Here is a 20,757-nt window from a genome sequence, read left to right as displayed (position 1 = left end):
TATCTCACTGAATTCTGCTTGGTTAATAAAGTGAAGGCACTTGACAGGGAGAGAAGCCTTGACTTCACTGAGCACCTGTTCCATGCCAGGAAGTCCTCCAGGCCAAGCACGGTGCCCGAGGGTCTCATCTCACACTGAGGTGATACACGTCACACTCAGGCCAGAAAACAAACACCCACAACTGAGTCTAGTTCGAAAGACAACCAGGTCCTCCGAGAGCTGTCTGTAGACGGTGGTGGGAAGATAACTGTTCAATGCTCACTCTTAAGTGTGTTTATTAAAGGTACAGCCTATTATTTTCCATGCACTTGGGCCTTTGCTGCTCCCCCCTCGCCAGGCGTCGAAGTTCACGCCGTGTGGAAATCAACCAAAGTTCACTGAACCCCTGCTCCATGGAAACCACCACAGGGAATTTTACAAAGGACCATACAATTCACGTTCCTCCCAATCTGAAGGGTCAGGGTTAGCCACCTATGGCCCAGGGGCTGGAGCCAACCCATCACCTATTTTTGTGTGGCCCGTGAGCTAAGAATGGTCTTCACATTTTTTTTAATGGTTGGGAAAAAAAAATCAAAAGAAGAATGATATTCATGACAGGTGAAAATTATGCAAAGTTCAATTTACAACGTCCATAAGTAAAGTTTGGGGACACATTCATTACCTGTCGTCTAAGCTGCTTTTGCAAGGCAGAGTTGAGCGGCTATAGCAGAGACCATCTAACTCACGAGGCCGAGAACAGCTACCATCTGGCCCTTTGCAGAAAGCCTGCCAGCCCCTGCGATAGGTGAGCTGATGGTGACAGAGATGGTGTCTATGATACCGCAAGGCCCCCTGATCCCAGATGGGTCATTTCCAGGGGCTCCTCCCACTGGCCGGCTCAGGAGAGGCTCCCTGGAGGAGGGAGAGTCTGAGACAGACTCAGGCAGGGTAGGGTTTGCACAGGAGAGGACGAAACCCGCCCTGGGGAGTGGGACATTATGAGCGAGAGCCTGGAAGTGGGGACAGCAAGTCAGCCACTTCCTAGAGCAGAAGCCAAGAGCGGAGGGGACAATGGGAGGGCTGAGCTCATGCCAGAGAGAGACAGAGAGACAGAGATGGAGAAGCAGCTTCAGCTCTCAGAGCCATTGAGAGCTGGAGCTAAAGGGGACCCACTGTCCAGTCCCAGCCCCCCACCAGTAACGCTGCGCTCACCACCTGAGATGCTCCCTTCTCGGCCCACCGAGACCATCGGGTATCAAGCCCTAATGGACCTCCTGGTCCCCAGGGGACCCCCGGCAGCTGAGTCTGTTGGGGAAAAATCCCTCTGAGGGGGTTTGAGGCGGATGCTTTCTTCAGAAACGTCCCTTTCTGAAGCATATGTTTTGAACTGCAGGGAGCTCTTGTTTGCTATTGGTTTCCCCTGTAATTTTATCTTTCCTCTTTATTTAAAACAAAAAATCCCCACAGACTCATACAAGCGATTTTGAGTATTTAAGAAAAAAACTCTTCCTTGCTCCACTGTCACCTTAAAGGGAAGATGTCAGACCTTCATTTCCCAATAGAACGAATTTGAACGTTGCTTTCAGCTACAGGGTGACGTTCTCCTGAGTTTCCTATAAACAGCTGGTTGCTTTCTCTTTTTCTTTCTTTGTTTTATGTGATACACATAAACAAGGGGCCCAGGGTGTGCTTTCCCGTACACACCTCCACACGCGTGTGCACCCACCCGCTTACACACACGCACACGCAGCTGCATCCGCCAGCCGCAGGATGTGACTCTCCCTCCCAGCATATCACGGCCCCCAGATGCAAAGCTCAACCCAGGGACCCCCCAAGGGACCCCCAGAGCCTGATCCAAAAGCACCAGGAATTTGTTGTACAACACAGATGACGACAGATGACGTTGATTGCTTTCTTGATTAGTGGTTAAAGGGAATGGATTTGCTACGCTGCGTCGTGAGAGAGTGTGCAATGAATCCCCGATTGGCTTGGTGATGACACTGTCGTGAGGACTGGAAATGGGCAGACGTGGTCCAGTGTGAGGGCAGTGGTGACGATGGGAACTGGCCAGAGAGAGTGGGAGCAGGACGGGGCCATGGGTGGTTTGGGGCTGTGAGGTACGTGGGCACACGGTGAGGCAGCCCAGCACACCATGTGCCTGCTGCTTGGAGCACCTGCAAGTTCAGGCCTCACCTGCTCTGTCCACCTGAGCCAGCAGGCATGTCTCTGTGCTGCAGAAACCAGCCTGAGTGGATGGACCCCACTCTGGGTCTCTCCGTGTGACTCCAAAGCCGTCCCTGTGCGGAGGATGTGGAGGTCACTGTTGCCAGCCCAGATCCAGCACCAGAGCTCAGAAACTTACTGCTTTCTGTGCGTCTCCCCTTTGGGGACCTTATGAGCTCCTCAGAAATCTGAAATCAGCCCCTCCCGGCCAGCCTGCTGCACCCCCAGGGTTTCCTGTGAGTGGGACCACTGTGTACCTGTGTACCTGTCTGCACAGCCAGAAGCTGGGCGTCATCCTTACCCCTGCCAATGTTTCCATTTCTCTGCTGCTGCCGCCTCTGGTCCCAGCATGCCACCTGGACTCAGGACTGGACCTGGTGCCCCCACCCTCCCCGACCCTGGTACCTGGCCACACGGCTGCCACAGTGAGCTTCGGAACGCAGATGTTCCTTTGTTCCCAGCCGCCCCAGGGTGAAGCCAACGTCCTTGGCCTTTTGTGACCTGACCCGCTTTGTCTCCCCAGAACTTGCCTCTCTCCACGCCCCCGTGTAGTGGACACTCCAGTCCATCCCAATGTCCTTACAGGTCCTCAAGCCCAGCCCGCTGTGTCTCACCTCCTGTCCCCACGTGCATTTCCTGAAGCTGGAAATACTCTCTTTCACTCTTCCCTTTCAACCGTGCTCCCCTGCAAGCCCCGTAGCGTCCTCTGAACCCTCTCTCACCTGCTGTCCTGGGCAGCCCAGCACAGGCATCACCTCTCGACCCTCACAGCAACCCAGAAGACAGAAATAGGACGGTGCCTGTTCTGCAGCCGGACAGGACAGGGGCCCTCCACCCGGTGAACAGCAGGTCTCCCACTTCAAGCGGGATCCCTCGCTCAGAAATCCTCCCTTGCTGACTCTAGCTCACCAAGACTGGGCACCAGAAGCCTCCTTCCAGACAAGGGAACCCAGCTACCCAACACCTGTCAGTTTTCCCTGAAACTGAAGCTCAACCATTTAAGCACTAAACGTGGAGCCATTTTTCAGGATGGTTTTCTAGTCTTTTAGAAAGACTTGAGCCTTCAGAGTTCCACAAGCAGAAATTAAACACGTGTCGTCTCCGGATCATTCTCTGTACCAGGCTGCAGAGACCGGTGTCCTGAGGGTACTGGGTGGGGAACTGTGGGCCCCCTTCACTCAAAGGTCCTGCCTGCCAGGAGTCCCCGTCCAGGGAATAGAGATGGACAAGTGAGCCACGGGGTGACCAGCGCGCTGGGCCAGGGTCCAGTGGCCCTCGGGCTTCTTGAGCCCTTGGGGTTCCCTGGGGAGCTTCCTCCCTTGATGCCATTTGACCTGGCTCACCCTCATCAGGGGTACCTCTCTCCCCCCTTCCTAAGATTGTGGCTCTCATCTGTGGAGACCAGAGACATCGGATCGCCAGGGTGTTTACAGTAAATATCTAAAAATAGACTAAGTTCTGAGTGAGGCCCCGAGGGTTCCTCTGATTAAAATGCGTGAGCCTTGATGTAGAAACAGCAATTTTTCTTTTTAACATCATTCTGTTTATTGGATGGTTCTGGGGTGGGGAGGGTGCCTGAGAGGGGGGTGCTGGGGTGTCTTGGGGGAGAACGGGCTGTGCTTTCTTCCTGGGCTCTCACAGGAGGGACACGCAGTGGGTGTTCAGTACAGTCTCAGTGACTCCTTAGTACGAGGTTCAAGGTTGCCGCAGCCCAACACAGATAGATACGCACTGAATGAAGGGGGAGTTGGTGCTGCAAATCAACCGTGTTCTTTTCAAGTTCAAGAAAAAGCAGTAGAAAGGGAAAGAGACAGGTGAAGCAGGGCATTCACGGCAAACTCTCGAGAGGGACGAACAGTGAGGAAGAGCAGATGGGAAGCCTTTGACTTCAAAGAGACGGAGAGAATTCCTCTCTCAACAGTTTGTCTCCCTCCATCGGGCTCACTGCATGAGTGAAAGCAACGCAACTGCCCACGAGAACACCCCAATTACAAAGGAAAAGGGCTGATGGAAGTTGCAGGTGGGTTGCTCATCCGTTGCAACCAAACGCTCACAGAAAATGTCCAAACACGAGTCTCCTTTGGCAAGAAGGAATGAGCTATCAGTTGTTGTTGTTGTTGTTTTTAAAGAAAGAAACACACAGTTTATTGGAAACCAGAAAAGTCAGGAAAGAATATTGCCTTCTTAATAATAAATACATTTCGTGGGCAAGAATTGCAAGGGAGTCGTTTAAATTAATTTCCGCTTTGTTTGTTTGGTCTGTACAGGGCTTAAGTCCCAGCTGACAGCAATCTGTAAAAGTTCTAACATATTGGAAATCTGATTTTCTTGCAGCCAGAATCCCATAGTCCAAAATGATTTCTCTTTCAACTCTGTTAATCAGACAGGCAAGGCTCAAATGGACTCCTAGTCAAACCAAATTGCACCTGGTCTTTTTGGGAGTGTGAAAAATATCTGATGAAAACTGCAAATGCAGAGCTGCCGGCCATTTGTCTCTGCAGAACGGGTGTCGGTGTTGGGGGACTATAGTGAAAGGGGAAGGGAAGACCTTGCACATCCTTCATCCTCTGAGGCTCTGTGGTCCTGCCTTCTCTTTCTGCCCCACCCCTTCTGGAACGTGTGCTTTGGGAAGCTAGGGGAACTCCAAGGAAAATAGAAGGAGCTCATTCTAGTTTGGAATTGGAGGCTCAAAAAGAAAAGGCCAAGGGCTTCCCTGGTGGCGCAGTGGTTGAGGGTCCGCCTGCCGATGCAGGGGACACGGGTTCGTGCCCCAGTCCGGGAAGATCCCACATGCCGCGGAGCGGCTGGGCCCGTGAGCCATGGCCGCTGAGCCTGCGCGTCCGGAGCCTGTGCTCCACAACGGGAGAGGCCACAGCAGTGAGAGGCCTACGTACTGCAAAAAAAAAAAAAAAAAGAAGAAGAAAAGGCCAAATTTCCTCCCACTCAGACTCTGAGCATTCAGTTTCAGGAAGGACACAACCGTTCTCCTTAGTCCCTTTTTCTCACCCCTGCCGGCAGGCAAGCCCCCATGGTGCCCAGCGCACAGTGTGCTCCCCTGACTTGTCCCACCGGTCAGCTCCACCCTCCTGGATCTAAGTGAGATGCTGCATGAGAGCTGTCCCTCCTCACGTCCCCTCTACATGCTGTTCCTGAACTTAAATCCTCACCCACCTTCTTCTCCAACCTGACTCTAGCTGGTTTCTAAAACCAAATCCATCTGTAAAAGATGCAGGTTTATAATTGGAACAAACACAAATGTGACTAGAAAACTGTAAATAAAACCCAGCAAGTCGGGGTGTGCACAAAGGGTCCCAAACTCTGGAAGTCAGTCCTAGGAGGTGCTGCTCCTCCCTGGCCCCCCAGCCTTGGAGCTCCTACCAGACAGGGCTGCCAGGGACGGCCCTCCTTGGCTGGGAAAGGTCTGGAGTGTGTGTGTGCTTGAATGAATTCCGTCCCTCCCCATACACCAAGGGGTCTTAACCCAGGCTCTATGCATGAACGTCAGGGTAAACCCCAGCCCCTCAAATGATAGGCAAAATGTATACATATGTGCATTCCTGTGGCCCCTGGCTTTTCCGGGTTCCCACGTGCCGCCATGGCCCTCACAAGGGTGAGCACCCCAGCTGTCCATCCATGTTTGCCCACTGGCGTTTCCCAGCTGTGCTTCCTAGGTGTGCCCCAGACCTTAGCCTTGGTCCTGGAGCCGGATGCGGAGGCGCCCACGCCTCGGTCTCCCTGGGGTGGTGGCAGCGTCCGCGGCCCTCTCTTGCCCCTTCTCTGTTGCGCCGTCTTCCTCCCTTCCTTCCCTCTTTCCAACTGAATTCTCGTTTTTCCTCTCTCCCTAGTGCTTGTACGGCTGCTATGTCCATTCCTCCATCATCCCCACCTTCCACCGGAGGTGCTACTGGCTCCTTCAGGTAGGTGGCTGGGACTGGATTCTTCTTCCGTCTCCGGTGCTGGGGAAGGGTCTGCGGAGGGAGCTGAGTGGGGTGGGGCTCCTGCGTGCGGCGGTCCCAGGCCCTGGCACCCTGGCCAGCTTTCCTAGGGATGTCGGCGTGTGGCGCTGAGGCCAGCTTCGGGGCCGGCCCGGTGTGATGTCAGATGCCAGCAAGGGGAGGAAGCCTGGTGGGGGGCGTCCTTGCCCGCCGCATGAGGATACCATCCTGCCAGCTGCTTCCAGGGTGCCTCAGTTTCCTCTGATTGAGGACAGGAAAAAGCCTGGGTGGGCAACCTGCCCCTGACTGAGAAAAGCCTTTGCACTGAAAACCGCATGTGGGTTAGTCGTCAGCACACGTGGAGAATCAGCTCCCAGAGTCGTGCCAGTTGTAGTTGGATAGATTGGGATGGCTGTTGGGAGACCAGGAGCTCCTGGCTCAGAGGGAAGGAGCTCTGTAATCGATTTGTGATGTCTGCTGTGGAGCAGGATGGAGAAAGGGGTGGAGTAGCCATCCAGTCGCCAAAGCTCCAGGGGAGGCCTGGCTCCCAGATCTCTGTCCATGGTGCTGGAGCACAGCCCCGAGGCCGCCCAGCCAACAGCCGACTGCTTGTGTTGGTGGTCGTCTTGCTTGTGGAAGGTGTTGCTGTGAGTGGGAAGGTCTGAGGGGTCTGCCCAGCGAGCCTGGACCTGGGTCCTTTCCAAAGCTCGACCTCTGATTTGCAGCTGCTCTCTGTAGAACACATCCCCGGGGGGCCCCGGCAGCATCACTCCAACTTCTTCCTACTGCCTCTGCCCAGGAATTGCTGCCTCTGGCCTTTCCCCCCAGAGGTCTCACTTTCTGCATCCAAGTTAGCCTGGGCCTCAGGGGTCTGGGGATCTCCCTGACCTGGGGGACGCGGTTGGGAGGGGTCCAGCAGTTGGGAAAGCAAGCCCCCCGCCAATGCTCATGGCACGTGTTCTGAGAGGAGAGAGCTGCACATGCCATGGAGTGCAGAAGGGCCGCTGGTCCCAGGGAAGGTGGCCTGGAAGGTGTCTGCTGGGCAAAGGGCTGCCACAGTGTCCACACCTAGACCAGGCCCTCTGTCCATCAACTCGCCCTCACCTCCCCCAACCAACCCCCTGCCCGCGCCGCCATACACTTCCGTTCTCCTCAGTTCCCAGAAACAATTGTGTGTGGTTCAAGTTCATTGGCGGGTGGCACCTGAGACCGTCAGACGAGGTGCTGACTTGCAGACGCGGCTTCCCCAACGCCTTGCCCGTTATAGTCTCCCGGGTCTGTCCCCCTCGGAGGTTGGCGTGGTAACACCTGCCTTTCTACTTGCTCAGCCCTGCATCCTTGTGAAAGGGACCTTCAGTGTAATCCTGGGATGCTACTTTCCAGGTCTTGTTAATAAGAATGGACCCAAGGCATTTTGCCATTTGGTCAAGGGTCTTCTCCGTGGCTGCAGGAGGTGGGAGTGGGCTCCTCCTTGACAGCAGAGATCTGGTGCAGTTAGAACATGTCCCTGTGTCTCCAGGACACAACCGTTCTCCTTAGTCCCTTTTTCTCACCTCTGTGTTGCCAGAGAAACACTTCCACCTCCAGCAGCCCCTGTGAGCTCCTTCCTTCCTGGACGTCCACCCCCTCGGGTCCCACGCGGGTGTTTTCAGCTTTCAGGCCCCATCGGAACAGCGCTTTGCTCTGCTCTCTCTGCGCAGCCTGGCTGCTGCCCTCCTGAGGGAGCCACACCCCCGCGGCCAGCTTCCTGCCAGCTCGGCCCTCCGGCAGCCCCAGCTGTCGGCTCTCCAAGGCTGCTTCCTCTCTCTCCTCCAGACCCCTCTCCCACCCCCACGCCTGCATTCCCTCAGGCACCTGTGGCTGTCGGTAGATCTCCTTCCCCGGACTCAGACGCCACCGGGCCGCCTTGGAGTCTGAGCCGATTGCTCCCCAAACTGGATTCCACTCACTCAGGCCCCTTGAGCCAAGTCCCTCTTAGCCTGCGCTGCCCTTGCCTCGTTTCTGGGGCCACGCAACGAGTGGGGGGCCGCTGCTCCCCTGCCCCAGCCCTCCCCTCCCTGGTGCTCCGATCCTGGCCGCTGCGTGCTGGAGACATACCTGGGGTGACTCGTGTGCGTCTGGGTTTGTTACCTTCCAGCTGGCGGGGAACCCGAGTCTCCCCAAAGGCCGGGATCACAGATCTGGTTTCTCCAGGGCTAATCTGAATCTTTATCTTCTCTCCGGGTCCCTGGGGAGTTGACTCTCCACCCCCGCCTCCGCGTCCCCGAGTTTCTGTGAGCAGGTGACAAAGCGGGAAGGTACACGGGCGGGGGGGCTCCTGCTTCCGGGTCAGCTCTGGGCAGGAGGAGGTTGAGGAGAAAAGCCAAGGCAATTAGCGCCTCGCAAGTCCCGCCACCGGAAGCCTGGAGCTCCGGGACTTGTCTGGAGCCGGCAGACACGGAGGAACCAGAGCCTTCCCCTAGAGTGGAGGGACTGAAGCCCGTTCAGCCGTGGCACCTAAGGTCACTGCCGTGCCCCGTGGGCACCACGTGGGCACCTGCACGGGCAGCATCTCGAGACCCCAGAGGACCTGAGCTCAGGCTGCTTCTACGGGGCCTTTGGGGAATCGGCCCTGGGGCCTTGAGAAGCCCCCGCTGCCGCCAGCACGCAGCTCCTCTCCTCGCATCAGCAGCCCCGCTGAGGGCTCCACGTGTCACGGCTGGCAGGGCCCTTATAGGCTGCCCCATGCTCCGCTGCTGCATTTCCTAGATAGACGCTGAGGCCCAGAGAGGGCAGGGTCAGGCCAAGGGTCACCCAGCCGGTCAGCGATGGAGCCGGGCTGGGATCAGGCTCCTTCTTGCCTCTGCCTCCCGTGGCCTTGAACATGGTTATCACTGCATCCTCCCAGGCCCTGAGCCTTGCTGGGGCCCTGGAAGTGCAGCCCTTCCTGCAGGCTGGGCCGCTCCGACGCTGGGCCAGACAGCCAGGCTCCTCGGCCTCCGTCTCTGCCACCGTGGCCTCTCCTCTTGGGATTTTCTAGTGCTTTGGCTCGGGCCTTCCTGCCTCCCTCTGTGACCCCTCTGGGGCCCCACAGACCCTCCTTCTGTGCGTTCCTCCCCCTGCCCGCTCCCCCAGGAGGACAAGCCCCCACGTCAGGCCAGACTTGCCAGCAGATTCTGTATGGCTCATTTGGAAACTATTTCTGCTTCTAATGAGTGTTTTTCTTTTTGCCCTTGTCCTCTAAAATGCTTAATGAATGTTTTCCACGCTCAAGTGAAGCAGGGGGTGTGTCCTGTGTGTCTGCCACCACCATTCATTCGGGGCTGCGTGTCTGTTGAGACCAGCTCGCGGGGCCAGAGGCAGCGGGCGCTGCTCCCTGGACCACCCCGCAGCTCACACACAGGCCTGCAGGCCCCTGAGTGCTGCTGTGCGAATACAGGGACCCTGGGGCTTTGGGGGGACCCCGCTACTGGGGGCTCCTGGATCACTGAGAGTGGCAGACGTTTGGGTTCCAAGTTCTGGCACCCGGCCACCCCGGGTACTGACTCTGGGCCAGGCAGTGCACCGGCCCCGCACCACGGGCCGCCGGGTCACCCGGGAGAAGACCAGGCTCCCAGGGCGTCCGTCTCTTCTCCCCGGGCGGCCATTTTTACCCTTCTTATAGGGAGGGGCTAGAGACAGCTTCAAGCACCTGGTCCCAGGCCGTGCAGTCACGGAGGGGCAGCTGCCCTTCAACCCCACACCCTGCCTCCTGCCTGACCTTGAGCTTTGCCAGCCCAGAACCCCCAGGAACAGCGGGTGCAGGGGCCTTGTCTCCACCGAGTGCCACAGTACAGAGGCAGCGCAGAAGAGTGCAGGGGCTGCGGGCGTAGAGCCAGCTTACCGAGGGAGCTCACTCCATGCTGTGCTGGCCCTGCACAGCTCCCCACCCTGGAGTGGAGGGAGGCCTCAGCCAGAGGACTCGCTGCCCAGGGCAGGAGGGAGACCCCAGTGTTCCTCGGGCAGAGCCCAGTCTCCCCGACAAGTGCCCGTGAGAGCCGTACTTCCCCACCTGGCTCGCAAGGCCTGGGGGGTTGAGCTGAGGCTCTAGACCCCTTTGTTGGATTGTGGGCCCCCAGCTGGCCTTTCACCCTCAGCGTGGTCAACTTCTGCCCACCCCGTCCTGAGAGCAGGCTTTCCCGAGGCAGAAATACCAGGACTGGGGGGGGGGGGGGTCCCCCCGAGCAGGGCCCCTGGGAGGAGGGCATTTCTCCTGCCAGGAGGAAGGGACTTAAAGGGCAGCTGCCTGGGGGAGGCAGTGGCCCAAGGCCTCCCAGGGTTAGGGCTAGGGTTAGGGTTAGGTCTAGGGTTAGGGTTAGGGTTAGGTTTAGGGGTAGGTCTAGGGTTAGCGTTAGGGTTAGGGTTAGGGTTAGGGTTAGGGCTAGGGTTAGGGTTAGGGTTAGCGCTAGGGTTAGGGTTAGGGCTAGGGTTAGCGCTAGGGTTAGGGTTAGGGTTAGGGTTAGGGCTAGGGCCATGGTTAGGTTTAGGGTTTGGGTTAGGGTTAGGGTTAGGGGTCTTGAATGTCTCATACAGTCCAGCGGGCCCCAGAGAAGGCCTTTTGCACACCTCTGGGGCCATCGTAGCGAACGGTCCAGTTTCAGCTTCTGCCCCAGAGACAGGCCTGGACACCAGCCTGTCCTGAGGGAGCCCCACCTTCCTTCAGGGCCCTCTCCTGCCACCAGTGCCCCTGGGGCCTCCTCACCTCTGAACGAGGCCTTAGCCTCCCCACAGGCAGCTGAGCAGCGCCGTATTCGTCCGCAGTGTGCAGGGAGCGAGCACGTGGGCTCAGGGCCTCCCCTCCCGACCTGGGACTATGGCCCCAGCGTGGGCCTGGGACATTTCCCAACTCCACACCCACGGGACCTCAGCATATGGTTCTGTCCGTCGACCCCAGACCTGTCTGTGGATGTGAGGGCCTCTCTCTGAGCCAAGTGCCTCTGAGGCTCCCCAGGAAGGCGCCTCCGATCTCATCGCTTCCCTCAAGTAGCAAAGTTGGGGTGAGGTGAGGTGGTGGGCGTGTTGGGCAGAGGGAACCCCCGGCCCCTGCCGCGTGGCCCAGAGGCCGCCATTCTCGCTCCCACCCGGAGCAATCAGCGGGCAGATGTTTGGGATCTTGTTCGAACCTCTTATAGTAGTGGGATTGGGGTCACACAGGGAAACATTCATTAGCTGTTTGACTCTGGGCATTTGAGCACATTTCTCTGAGTCTCAGTTTCCTCATCAGTAAAATGGTTATGAGAATGGCGTGGACTGCACAGGACTGTTGTGAGAATTCCCTATACATGAAACACAGAGCACGTGACAATGGAGCCCAGCTCATGGCCCACGGCAAGCACTCCATAGATGATGGACAGCTCGACGCCATCAGTACCAGTTTGGACCTATAAGGGCACATCCTGACGCCCCCAGGGAGCCCTGTGATCCCCACATGGCATCTTCCCTTCATCTCTCACAGCGCCCCCACCAAAAGCGGGAATGGTCAGGACACCTCTGCTCCTTCCTGCCACCCTCCTCTGCAGTGGGGACACTGTCATGGCTGTAAATGTCCCTTGTGCCCACTACCCACCCAAAATGACTGGAAATCTATCTGGGGAATGATCGACTCTTTTGCAACCCATGTGCCCCCCCCCCATCGTCCCCCTCACTCTATCTGGAAGCGTGGCGTCACCTGGGACCGTGGCCTGCAGGTGAGCTGGGTCACCAGACGGGACCAGCATTCCCAGCGGGGCGGCTGGAAGAGGGCGTCTGCACTCACCCCTCGTCTCCAGGCTTATCCTAATGGGGGGACATCTCCACTCGGGGTGAGCTGGGCTCCACCAGGAGGCCAGCCCTGAGACGTGGGAGACAGCTTCCCCCCACCTTTTTCCTTCCTTTCTTTCCCTCTCTCTCTTTCATCTTTTTTTTAATGGAAGATATGATAGCTTCGTAAAAATACTTGAATGACCCCTCACAGGCTTAGAGTGACAGAGGCGCTGCGGTCAGGCTGACTCTCTGTCCCAAATGGGGCATTTTGACCCACGTGGTTCAGGTAACAGAAGCGAGCTGGTACCTGAGGAGTCCCTGGCCCCCGGGCCTGGGTTGGTGGGGAGGGGAACACGCCCCCGGCCAGCCGGACCCTCTGTGCTCCATCCTGCAGACCCCATACGGAAGATGTGGCAGATGCCACGTACGGGCTGGGCTGGGGCAGAGGGTGCAAGGCTCAGGGACAGCACAGCCCTGGCACTGGGTGGCCCTTGGCACTTGGTGGGGACTCCAGGTCCAGCTCTTTTGGTTCTCACGGCTGCCCTGGGAGGGAGTCAGGACTGGGCAAATTCGCCCTGACTTTTTCAGAAGAGGAAAACGGGGGTCGAGGAGAATTTGGGACCCCCAAAGACTAGGGTAATCAGGGCCCTGTCCAGGCCCTTTAAAGACACACGGCCCCATCCTCTGGAGCTCACAGGCCACAGTGCCCGGGCCGAGGGGCACGGGCGGGGCAGGAGCAGAGATGAGAAGGGGGAGTAGCTGATGGATCCTGGATGTGTTAACCTCTAGGGGTCGGTGCCCATGTCAAGAAGGACAAAAGAGTCTGATGCTGCATCTCTGTCCTACACCCTTGGCTGTCCTTCCCCAGCTGACAGTGACCTCTGTCTAGCCCACTAGGGAGTGGACAGCACAGAGAAGGGAGCCTCCAGGCCCAGAGCATTTGGGTAGAACTCCTGTATGGAGAGGCAGGTGAAGGACCCTGTGGCGCCAAAGTCATTTCTGACCCTGAATTTATGTGCCTAGTAGGTGATACCGGAAACCATCAATGTGATGAGTCCAGAGAAGTGGACATAGAGTGGGCTGGGTGGTCAGGGGAGGCTTCCTGGAGGAGGTGAGCTCAAGGATGGAAGAATGGGGCGGGGATGTTCTTCCATGCCCTTTCTGACACGTGGCAGGCCTGGGCCACAGTGTACAGTGACAAGAATGTGTGGGACCCCAGGTCCACAGACCAGGCACGGGGCTGTCTGAGAAGAAGGCCTCAGAACAGGTGTCCCAGGCCCTGGAGCCAGTCAAGTGACTTGGAGGGGCCATAAGGGGAGAACATGCACCCCATCTCTGCTTGGGCCCAGGAGAAGAGACCAGGAGAGATGGGGCCGGCCAACCAGAGGCTGAACATTCATCACAGCTGTGGAAGCCCCTCCAGGTTGAAGTGAGAGCAGTGGCCTTTCATCCTTGTCATGATTATTATCAGTAACAGTAACAATAGCCATTGTAAGTCAGGGCTGCCATGGCCCAGCAAGCGACTGTGTTGTTAGCTAATTCTGGAGATGGACAAACTCTGGAGAGAAGTGCAGGGGGGCCAGGGATACTAGGACAGGGTTCCAGACGGGGTGTTGGCTCTGGAGGACAGGTGAGTGGGGGGTGCTGGCTGGAGCAGGGCAGAGACCATGCAAAATGCAGCATGGCTGCGGGACCGGTAATTAGACCAGAGCCTCAGCTCATAAGCCACCAGGAGGCTTTTTACACGCAGAGGCGGGAGCAGACAAGCAGCAAGTGGTGACGGCCTTTTGCGACGGAGAAGGCGCGTGTGGGAATGAATTGTGGTCTCCGACAGATCTCTCTGGAGCTGCCTCCTTGTTCCGGTTTTATTCTCTCTAGCAGCTTCCTCTTCTTTCTCCATTTAATGTGCCTTGAAGAACGTGATGAGAAGATAAGGTAGACACTAGGAATTTACGGCACTATGCAAAAAATTGCTCAATTCCATTAAGATTTCAGGCTCTTTGCCAAGGCTGCACAGCAGAGCCGATATTAGTTCCTTCTTAGACGTCTTTGCTTGATTGCAATTTACGATGCCAAAGCCTCTGCTGTACCATCTAAGCCTCCAGAAAATATATCCCCCCAAAGCAGCCATTATCCTCTCTATGGAAAGTCAATGGGCATTTCCCAGAAGCTTCTCTCATCCTGGTCCCCTCCTTGGGGACAGGGGCGTGCCCGGGTGGCTGGCTTTTGCACTGGTCACCTTGCAGGGGGAGCAACCCAGAAAGTCCCTGTGATCAGGTCTCAGCTACTTGAACTTCACCTTGCAAATCACGGCTGTCTGTGCTCTTGGAGCCTCTGGGGAAGTGGGATGCTTTGCCCCTACCTTGTGGACGAGAGGGTTCCTGAGTATGGGGGAGAACTTGTAGCCACCGGACAGGCTTCCCACTGGCTACTTGCTGGGACCCCTGGACCCGTGGTCCTTCCAGGTCCACGGTTTGGATTTGAACTCAGCTCTGCCTTCACCTAGCCACGTGACTCTGTCAAGTGAATTAACCTCTGTGAATCTTAAGTCTGTGTCTATAAAATAGGCATGAAATACCTCCCTCTGGGGGTCACCGGGAGGATGAACTGAGCCAATGCCCACAGAGATCTTGGGTCATGCTTGGCCCTAGGCATTGGTGGTTGGCTCATCCCTCTGTTGTGACTATTTCCAGCCATTTTTGCTCCAGGGGATTGGGTGGGTGGGTATAATTGGGGAGGGGTGTCCCCTGAGAAGGTCCCATCCAGACCACCTTTCAATTGGCAAAATACTCATCTAACAGATGCGACCAGGTGATGGCAAACCCAGTTCCCTAAGTTACTCTGCGTCTCTGCTCGGTTAGTGAGAAGTAACCTCCGCATTCCAGCTGTCTGTCTGCTGCAGCCATTTCCCCAGGGCCCCCTCGGCTCTCTGCCCCGCTGGGACTGACCACCGTCTATCCTGGCCCATCCTGAAAACCCTCTGTCCTTCCCTTAGAGGACGGGGCTGCCCGGGCCAGGCTGGGAGACGGAGGAAGAATAAAGCTGCCAGAGCTGCAGTTCCTTAGAGGTGGAAATTATTAATTAGTCTTAGTGTCCAGACCTTGTCAGCCTCTTAATCCTTCCGTCTGCAGAGGGGTTTATGCCTCCATGGTGTGTGTTTTCAGCTTGGCTAAGCGATTGCTTTTAATATAAAGGCAGAACAATGGGCGATACAGTTTGGTTACTATCTTTATTTATCAAGCCAAACAATTCCGGCTCGCCTTCGACAGAACATCCTTCAAAGAAGGGGAGAAGGCAAAAGCGGCTTAATTTCCCTTCTAGGTGGCTTATAATGTGGGCTTTCGTTTAATTATCCTTTCGTGTAATCTTCAGCTGACATTCTGTCCTTGATATCCTAATCTTCTTTGGAGCAAAGGGGAAAGTGCGGTTTCCAAAGCAAAAGACAAAAGTTTGCTTCAAGGAAACACTTTCTGTTTTGCTTCTGAAAGAACTCAAAGGGCCAAGAATGAAATTCCGTTGTCATCTAGTAGAGTGAAATGGAAAATGCGAGTCTTTGGTGACAAGCTCCATGTGTGGACGTCAGCACTCGCTTAGGCCTCCGGGGACACCCAGCTCGTGAAGTTGGCCTGCTTGGGGGTGCTGTAGACTCTGGTCCCCCGACGTCACATCATAACTGCTTTTACCACCATTACTATTTCGGTGGCTCCGGGATGCAGGTATTCCCAGGTGAGACACATCACACACCCCAGACTCACTACAAATAGTTTTAGCTAGACAGGTATACGTAGATGTGCACAGGTGTACACAGGTGAACACAGGTATACATAGGTGTGCGTAGGTGAATACAGGTATGCACAGGTGTTCACAGGTAAACGTAGATGAACACAGGTGTGCACAGGTGAATACAGGTGTACACAGGTGAATGCAGGTATACATAGGTGTGCACAGGTGTGCACAGGAGAACACAGGTATACACACGTGTGCATAGGTGAACACAGGTATACACAGGTGAACAAGGTGTGCACAGGGGTACACAGGTGAATACAGGTATGCAGAGGTGAACACAGGTGTGCACAGGTGAATACAGGTGTGCACAGGTAAACGCAGGTACACACAGACATCACTCCTCCTCTCACCTCCCCCTCAGTTCATCTGCTTTCTTCCCAGGAAAGTGTTCTGGGGGTCCTGAAGGAGACTTCTTGCCATCCCCACCCCACCCCCCAAATGGACAGGACTTCCTGGGAGCTTTCCCCTCTCCTTTTCCGGACGCACCAGTGTCCTCCTTGGATATGTGTCTGGTTATCCTAGCCCCTTGCCCACCTCCCATTCTTTCCTCACCCCTCACCTCCAGCTTTCCTCTTCTTCCTCCGTGCCATGATGGGGCTGTCTCCAGTTCACCGGTGACCTCTGCGTTGCAAAACCCAAAGGTCACCTCACTGCCACCCTCATTTTTCGGACCTCCCAGCAGCACTTACCAAGGTTGGCCATCCCCTCTTTCTGGAATGTTCTCTTCTCCTGCTGCTGGCTATCTCCCTCACTGCTCGTTCTTTACAGATCGCATCCCTTTTCCTCAAGCCCTAGATCTTGGAATGTCCCTGAGCTTCCTAGGCCTTCCCTTCTCTGTCTTCACCGTCTCCTTGGGTCCTCTCACCTGGGTCCACAGTTTCACATGCCAGTTTTATGCCAATGACTCCCACATGTATAGCTGTACCCTGACCTCACCAGTCAGCGCCTTACTTTTAAACTCAGCCCTCTGTGCAGTGGCCCCTCCTGGCGCCCCACCTAATTTCCCCTCTCTCTCCTGCAAACCACTCTGCCCCCCCAACAAACATTGTATTATCCAATGTTTAAGATAAACGGAAAAGTTGAGAGAATTTTACAAGCACCCTATTACCAGCCACCCAGACTCTCTCAACATCTTGCTATATTGTTTTATCACTTACACGTCCATCTCTCCAGAAATCCGACTTACTTGTTTTTCATGCATTTCAAACTAAGCTGCAGACAACAGTACACCTCCCCCAACACGTACTGGAGCAGAGCACGCATGTCGGTAACCAGAGTTCAATATTTAAAGTGCAATTCTTTTCTTTTGCTTTGAAAATTTACACACAATGAAACAGTTGGGGGCACAAGTGTTAACATACTAGCTGATGCGTTTCCATCGATACGCGCACCAACAGAACCCAAGCCCGCGTGGAGATTTAGACTATTACCATCACCCCAGAAAGTTCCCTCCTGTCCTTTCCCAGTCAGTCCCCACGCCCATGTCCCAGAGGTTACCATTGTCCTGTTTTTTCCACCATGGATGAGTTTTTCCTGTTCTAGAACTTCATACAAACGGAATCTTCCAGCAAGTACTCTGTTTTTCTTTACTTTTTTTTTTAATTTAGGCTGCGCCAGGTCTTAGTTGCGGCGTGCGGGATCTTCGCTGTGGCATGTTTAGTTGCGGCATATGGGCTTCTTAGTTGCGGCTTGTGGACTCTTAGTTACGGCAGGTGTGTGGGATCTAGTTCCCCGACCAGGGATTGAACCCAGGCCCCCTGCACTGGGAGGGCGGACCATCAGGGAAGTCCCCCAGCAAGTACTCTTGGGTGAGGCTTCTTTCACTCAGCGAAACCTCTTGTGCTTCGTCCACTCTGTTGCAACATCAACTGTGTTATTTATTCATTGTCTCTCGTCCTGCCCCACCCCCATCCTTCAGAAGTAAGCTCCTCGAGGGCAGGGGCATTAGGTTGTGTTTGGCGCCTAGAACCATGCCTGGCACCGGAGTCCATGTGTGTTGGGTGGGTGTGAATAGACTTTATCCACATCAAGAAGGCGGCTTCAGGGCTGGGTCCCCGTTTCCTGGGGATGATCCCAGACCCTCCCATGGCTGTGCCCAGGCCCCAGCTATGCCCCACAAGGACAAGCATCAGAACTTGGTAAAGAGATCAGGACGGTTGGGACCTTCCGACCGCACACCCCTCTCCTTCCTCCCCGCCATCCCTCCTGAAACCTCGCTCTTTACACCAGCCTTAGTTTGGAGAGTACGCCCTGGAAGGGTTATCCTGGGGGCATGAGACTTGAGAATTCTGTGGGAGGCTAGCTTAGAGGATGGAGAGGGAAATCCAGAGCAGAAAGGTTTGTTGATCCCGAGTTGCTAAAAACTTTCTTAACCTGAAGACAGAGTTCTCAGAAAAAGGCTGTCTGTTGCAAAGAAATTAGCTCCCGTGGGTCTCGTTTTGGCCTCTCTGTTGTTTCCCTGCTGCCGGAGGGCCGGGGCTTCAGGAGACCCCTGGGGGGCATCCTCAACTCTGGTCCCTTGTCTGGGTTAAAGTCTGAGGGCAGGTGGCAGGATGCAGCTGCTCCGGGAGCCCACGTCCCTCTGTCACTGAGGTGATCTGATCCACAGACAACATATGTACCAGTCCTTTAATGCATTTACATTTAAGGTAATTATCGATATGTATGTTCTTATTGCCATTTTGTTAATTGTTCTGGATTTGTTTTTGTAGGTCTTTATTTTTCCTTTCCTCTTTCGTTCTCTTCTCTTGTGATTTGATGACTATCTTTGGTGTTGTGTTTGGGTTCCTTTTTCTTTTTTGTGTGTATATCTGTCATAGATTTTTTTCATCTGTGGTTACCACGAGGTTTTGATATAGCCATATATATATATATATATACACACACATGATTGTTTTATGATGCTGGTCTCTTAATTTCAAATGCATTGCAAACATCCTGCACTTGTACTGTCCTCCTCTCACGATGACTGGTTTTGATATCATACCTGTGTGGATGTATCGCCAAGGCCCACTTCCAGTCATCCCGGGGCACGAAATGTAAGCCCTGCTGGCTTATCAGGGTGCATCTGACAGCCCAAGAGGGCTTTGCTGTTCTGAAGTGGAGCCAACCCCATGGCAGCTGCAAGGTGTCAGCTCCCCTTAGGCTTGGCCCAGCCCCTTACAGGTAGTAAGTGCTCACTTAGTCATGGGCTGAATCATCGCAGACCCTGGCACCTGCTTCAGGCCTGACCAAGCAGAAGAGAGAAGGCCCAGCCACTCAAGACCCTAGACTCGGTGTACCAGGGCCACCACCAGCTCATCTGAGAGATGACGCAGGGTCCGTGCTACCCCCATGTCCCCAGTCCTGGGCCAGGCGTGTGCGAGAGGTGGGCGCCTGCACCGGGGCCCAGCCTTCTGCCTGTAGCGAGGCACTGGAGAGTCCCTTCCCCCTGGTGGGCAAGGCCACCAGGCTCCCCAGGAGGCCGAGCCTCTGCCCCAGGGAGGCCTGAAAGGGCCTCTCTGCCAGTCGCCCAGCTTTGAAGCAGCTATAAAGGCCAGGGGCTTGGTGGTCGTGCTGACCTGGGTTCTAACCCTGTTTCTTTTTTTTTTTTAATTGATTTTATTGAAGTATAGTTGTTTTACAGTATTGTGTTAATTTCTCTTATCCAGCAAAGTGATTCAGTTATACATATATATATATATATATATATATATCTCCACATTCTTTTTCATATTCTTTTCCATTATGGTTTATCACAGGATAGTGAATATAGTTCCCTGTGCTATACAGTAGGACCTTGTTGTTTATCCATTCTATATATAATGGTTTGCGTCTGCTAATCCCAAACTCCCACTGCGTCCCTCCCCCATGCCTCCTCCCCCTTGGCAACCACAAGTCTGTTCTCTACGTCTGTGAGTCTCTCTAATCCTGTTTCTGAAGCCACGTGGAGCTGTGGCTTGGGCCACACCTTGGGTCACAGAACCCATAACCTGGGGCTCAGTTTCCTCACCGAGAAAGTGGTTCAGTGCTGTCGTAAGGATTCAGAGAGTCTGTAGTGTTTTGTATTGGGTCCATCACAGGCCAGCGCTCAGCAAACTGTGGTTATTGTTACCACAACTGTTACAAACCCAGCACTCACCCCACAGAGCCCCGGCCTTGGGTCCTTCCCTCCCTGACCATCAGCAGAGTTTCACCCTCTTCCTCGGCCATGCCCCTGTCTCTGGCCTTCACAGCCGAAGCCCTTTGCTGAGCCCGGGTCCACGCTCCCCATGGAACGTGCCTGTCCCCGCTCACTCCAGCAGAGTCCCCAGAGCTGCCCGGACCTGGATCCAGATCCTTCCATTGCCTCTAGGAAGCTAAGGTTGAGAAGTCCTGCCCCAAGATCTCCCCCGCACCCCGAAGTTCAGCCCCACCCTTTCTGGGCCACTCCCTCCCTGCGCGGGACTGAGCCCCTAGCCCTTGTGTGCCCGCATCTGCAGCTGCAGTCTGCTGTGCGTCCCCACGGCTCCTGCCCCATCACACCCCCTCTCTCTGGGGCGTGTCAGAGCAGTCAGCTGCACCGCCCCAGGGGAGAGGGGGAACGAGGCCCACCCCCTGACAGGCATCACCGTGCTGACAGCCCCGGAGATGCTTCCTGACACTGCTGCTCCCTGCTTCCTGGGAGCCGCTGTCTTTGGTGGTGGCTGGGGAGATGAGAGGGGTTGGAGCCACGCCCAGGAATGAATGGCGTGGCGCCTCCTCAGCCAGTCCCGGCTCCTGAAAAGTTAAGCAGTGTGGACAGCACGGGGCAGAGAGCTGCAGCGGCCGGAGGGTCCCTGGGGGCTGGAGGCTGGACAGGCTCTGAGGTCAGCATCCCGGTTGCTGGGACCCTGTGAGGCTCGGAGCGGCCGGGTGGAGGGGGGTCCAGGGGAGTGACCCTGACTCTGCAGGCCAGGCCCCACTCAGCTTGGGAGGTTTCAGCTTCATTGGGAGCAGAGCCCCAAAGGCCTCAGAGACCAGCTGGCCCTACCCCTTTGTTTGCATAGGAAAGCTGTTACCCAGGGAGGTTGGAAGACTTACCTTGGGGCACCCTGAGTTACGGGAGGATCTGGGC

The 20,757-nt window shown here is 55.6% G+C and overlaps 1 protein-coding gene across 15 annotated transcripts in view; it reads left to right on the top strand.

Moving 5' to 3' along the window:
* The window catches only part of CAMTA1 (calmodulin binding transcription activator 1), an 894,146-nt gene that overhangs the window by 630,191 nt on the left and 243,198 nt on the right, over positions 1 to 20,757 (top strand). For 13 of the 15 annotated variants that reach the window (XM_060283626.1, XM_060283601.1, XM_060283647.1 and 10 more), the window contains one exon: positions 6,048 to 6,119. The exons of the other annotated variants lie outside the window; for them this stretch is intronic. In XM_060283626.1, coding sequence (XP_060139609.1) covers positions 6,048 to 6,119 — 72 coding nt within the window. The remainder of the gene's footprint in view (positions 1 to 6,047; positions 6,120 to 20,757) is intronic. 15 annotated transcript variants of the gene reach the window in all.

Source organism: Globicephala melas, chromosome 1 (assembly GCF_963455315.2).
Source record: "Globicephala melas chromosome 1, mGloMel1.2, whole genome shotgun sequence".
In the NCBI taxonomy this organism is placed as follows: Eukaryota; Metazoa; Chordata; class Mammalia; order Artiodactyla; family Delphinidae; genus Globicephala; species Globicephala melas.
This window is presented reverse-complemented; position numbering and strand designations above follow the sequence as displayed.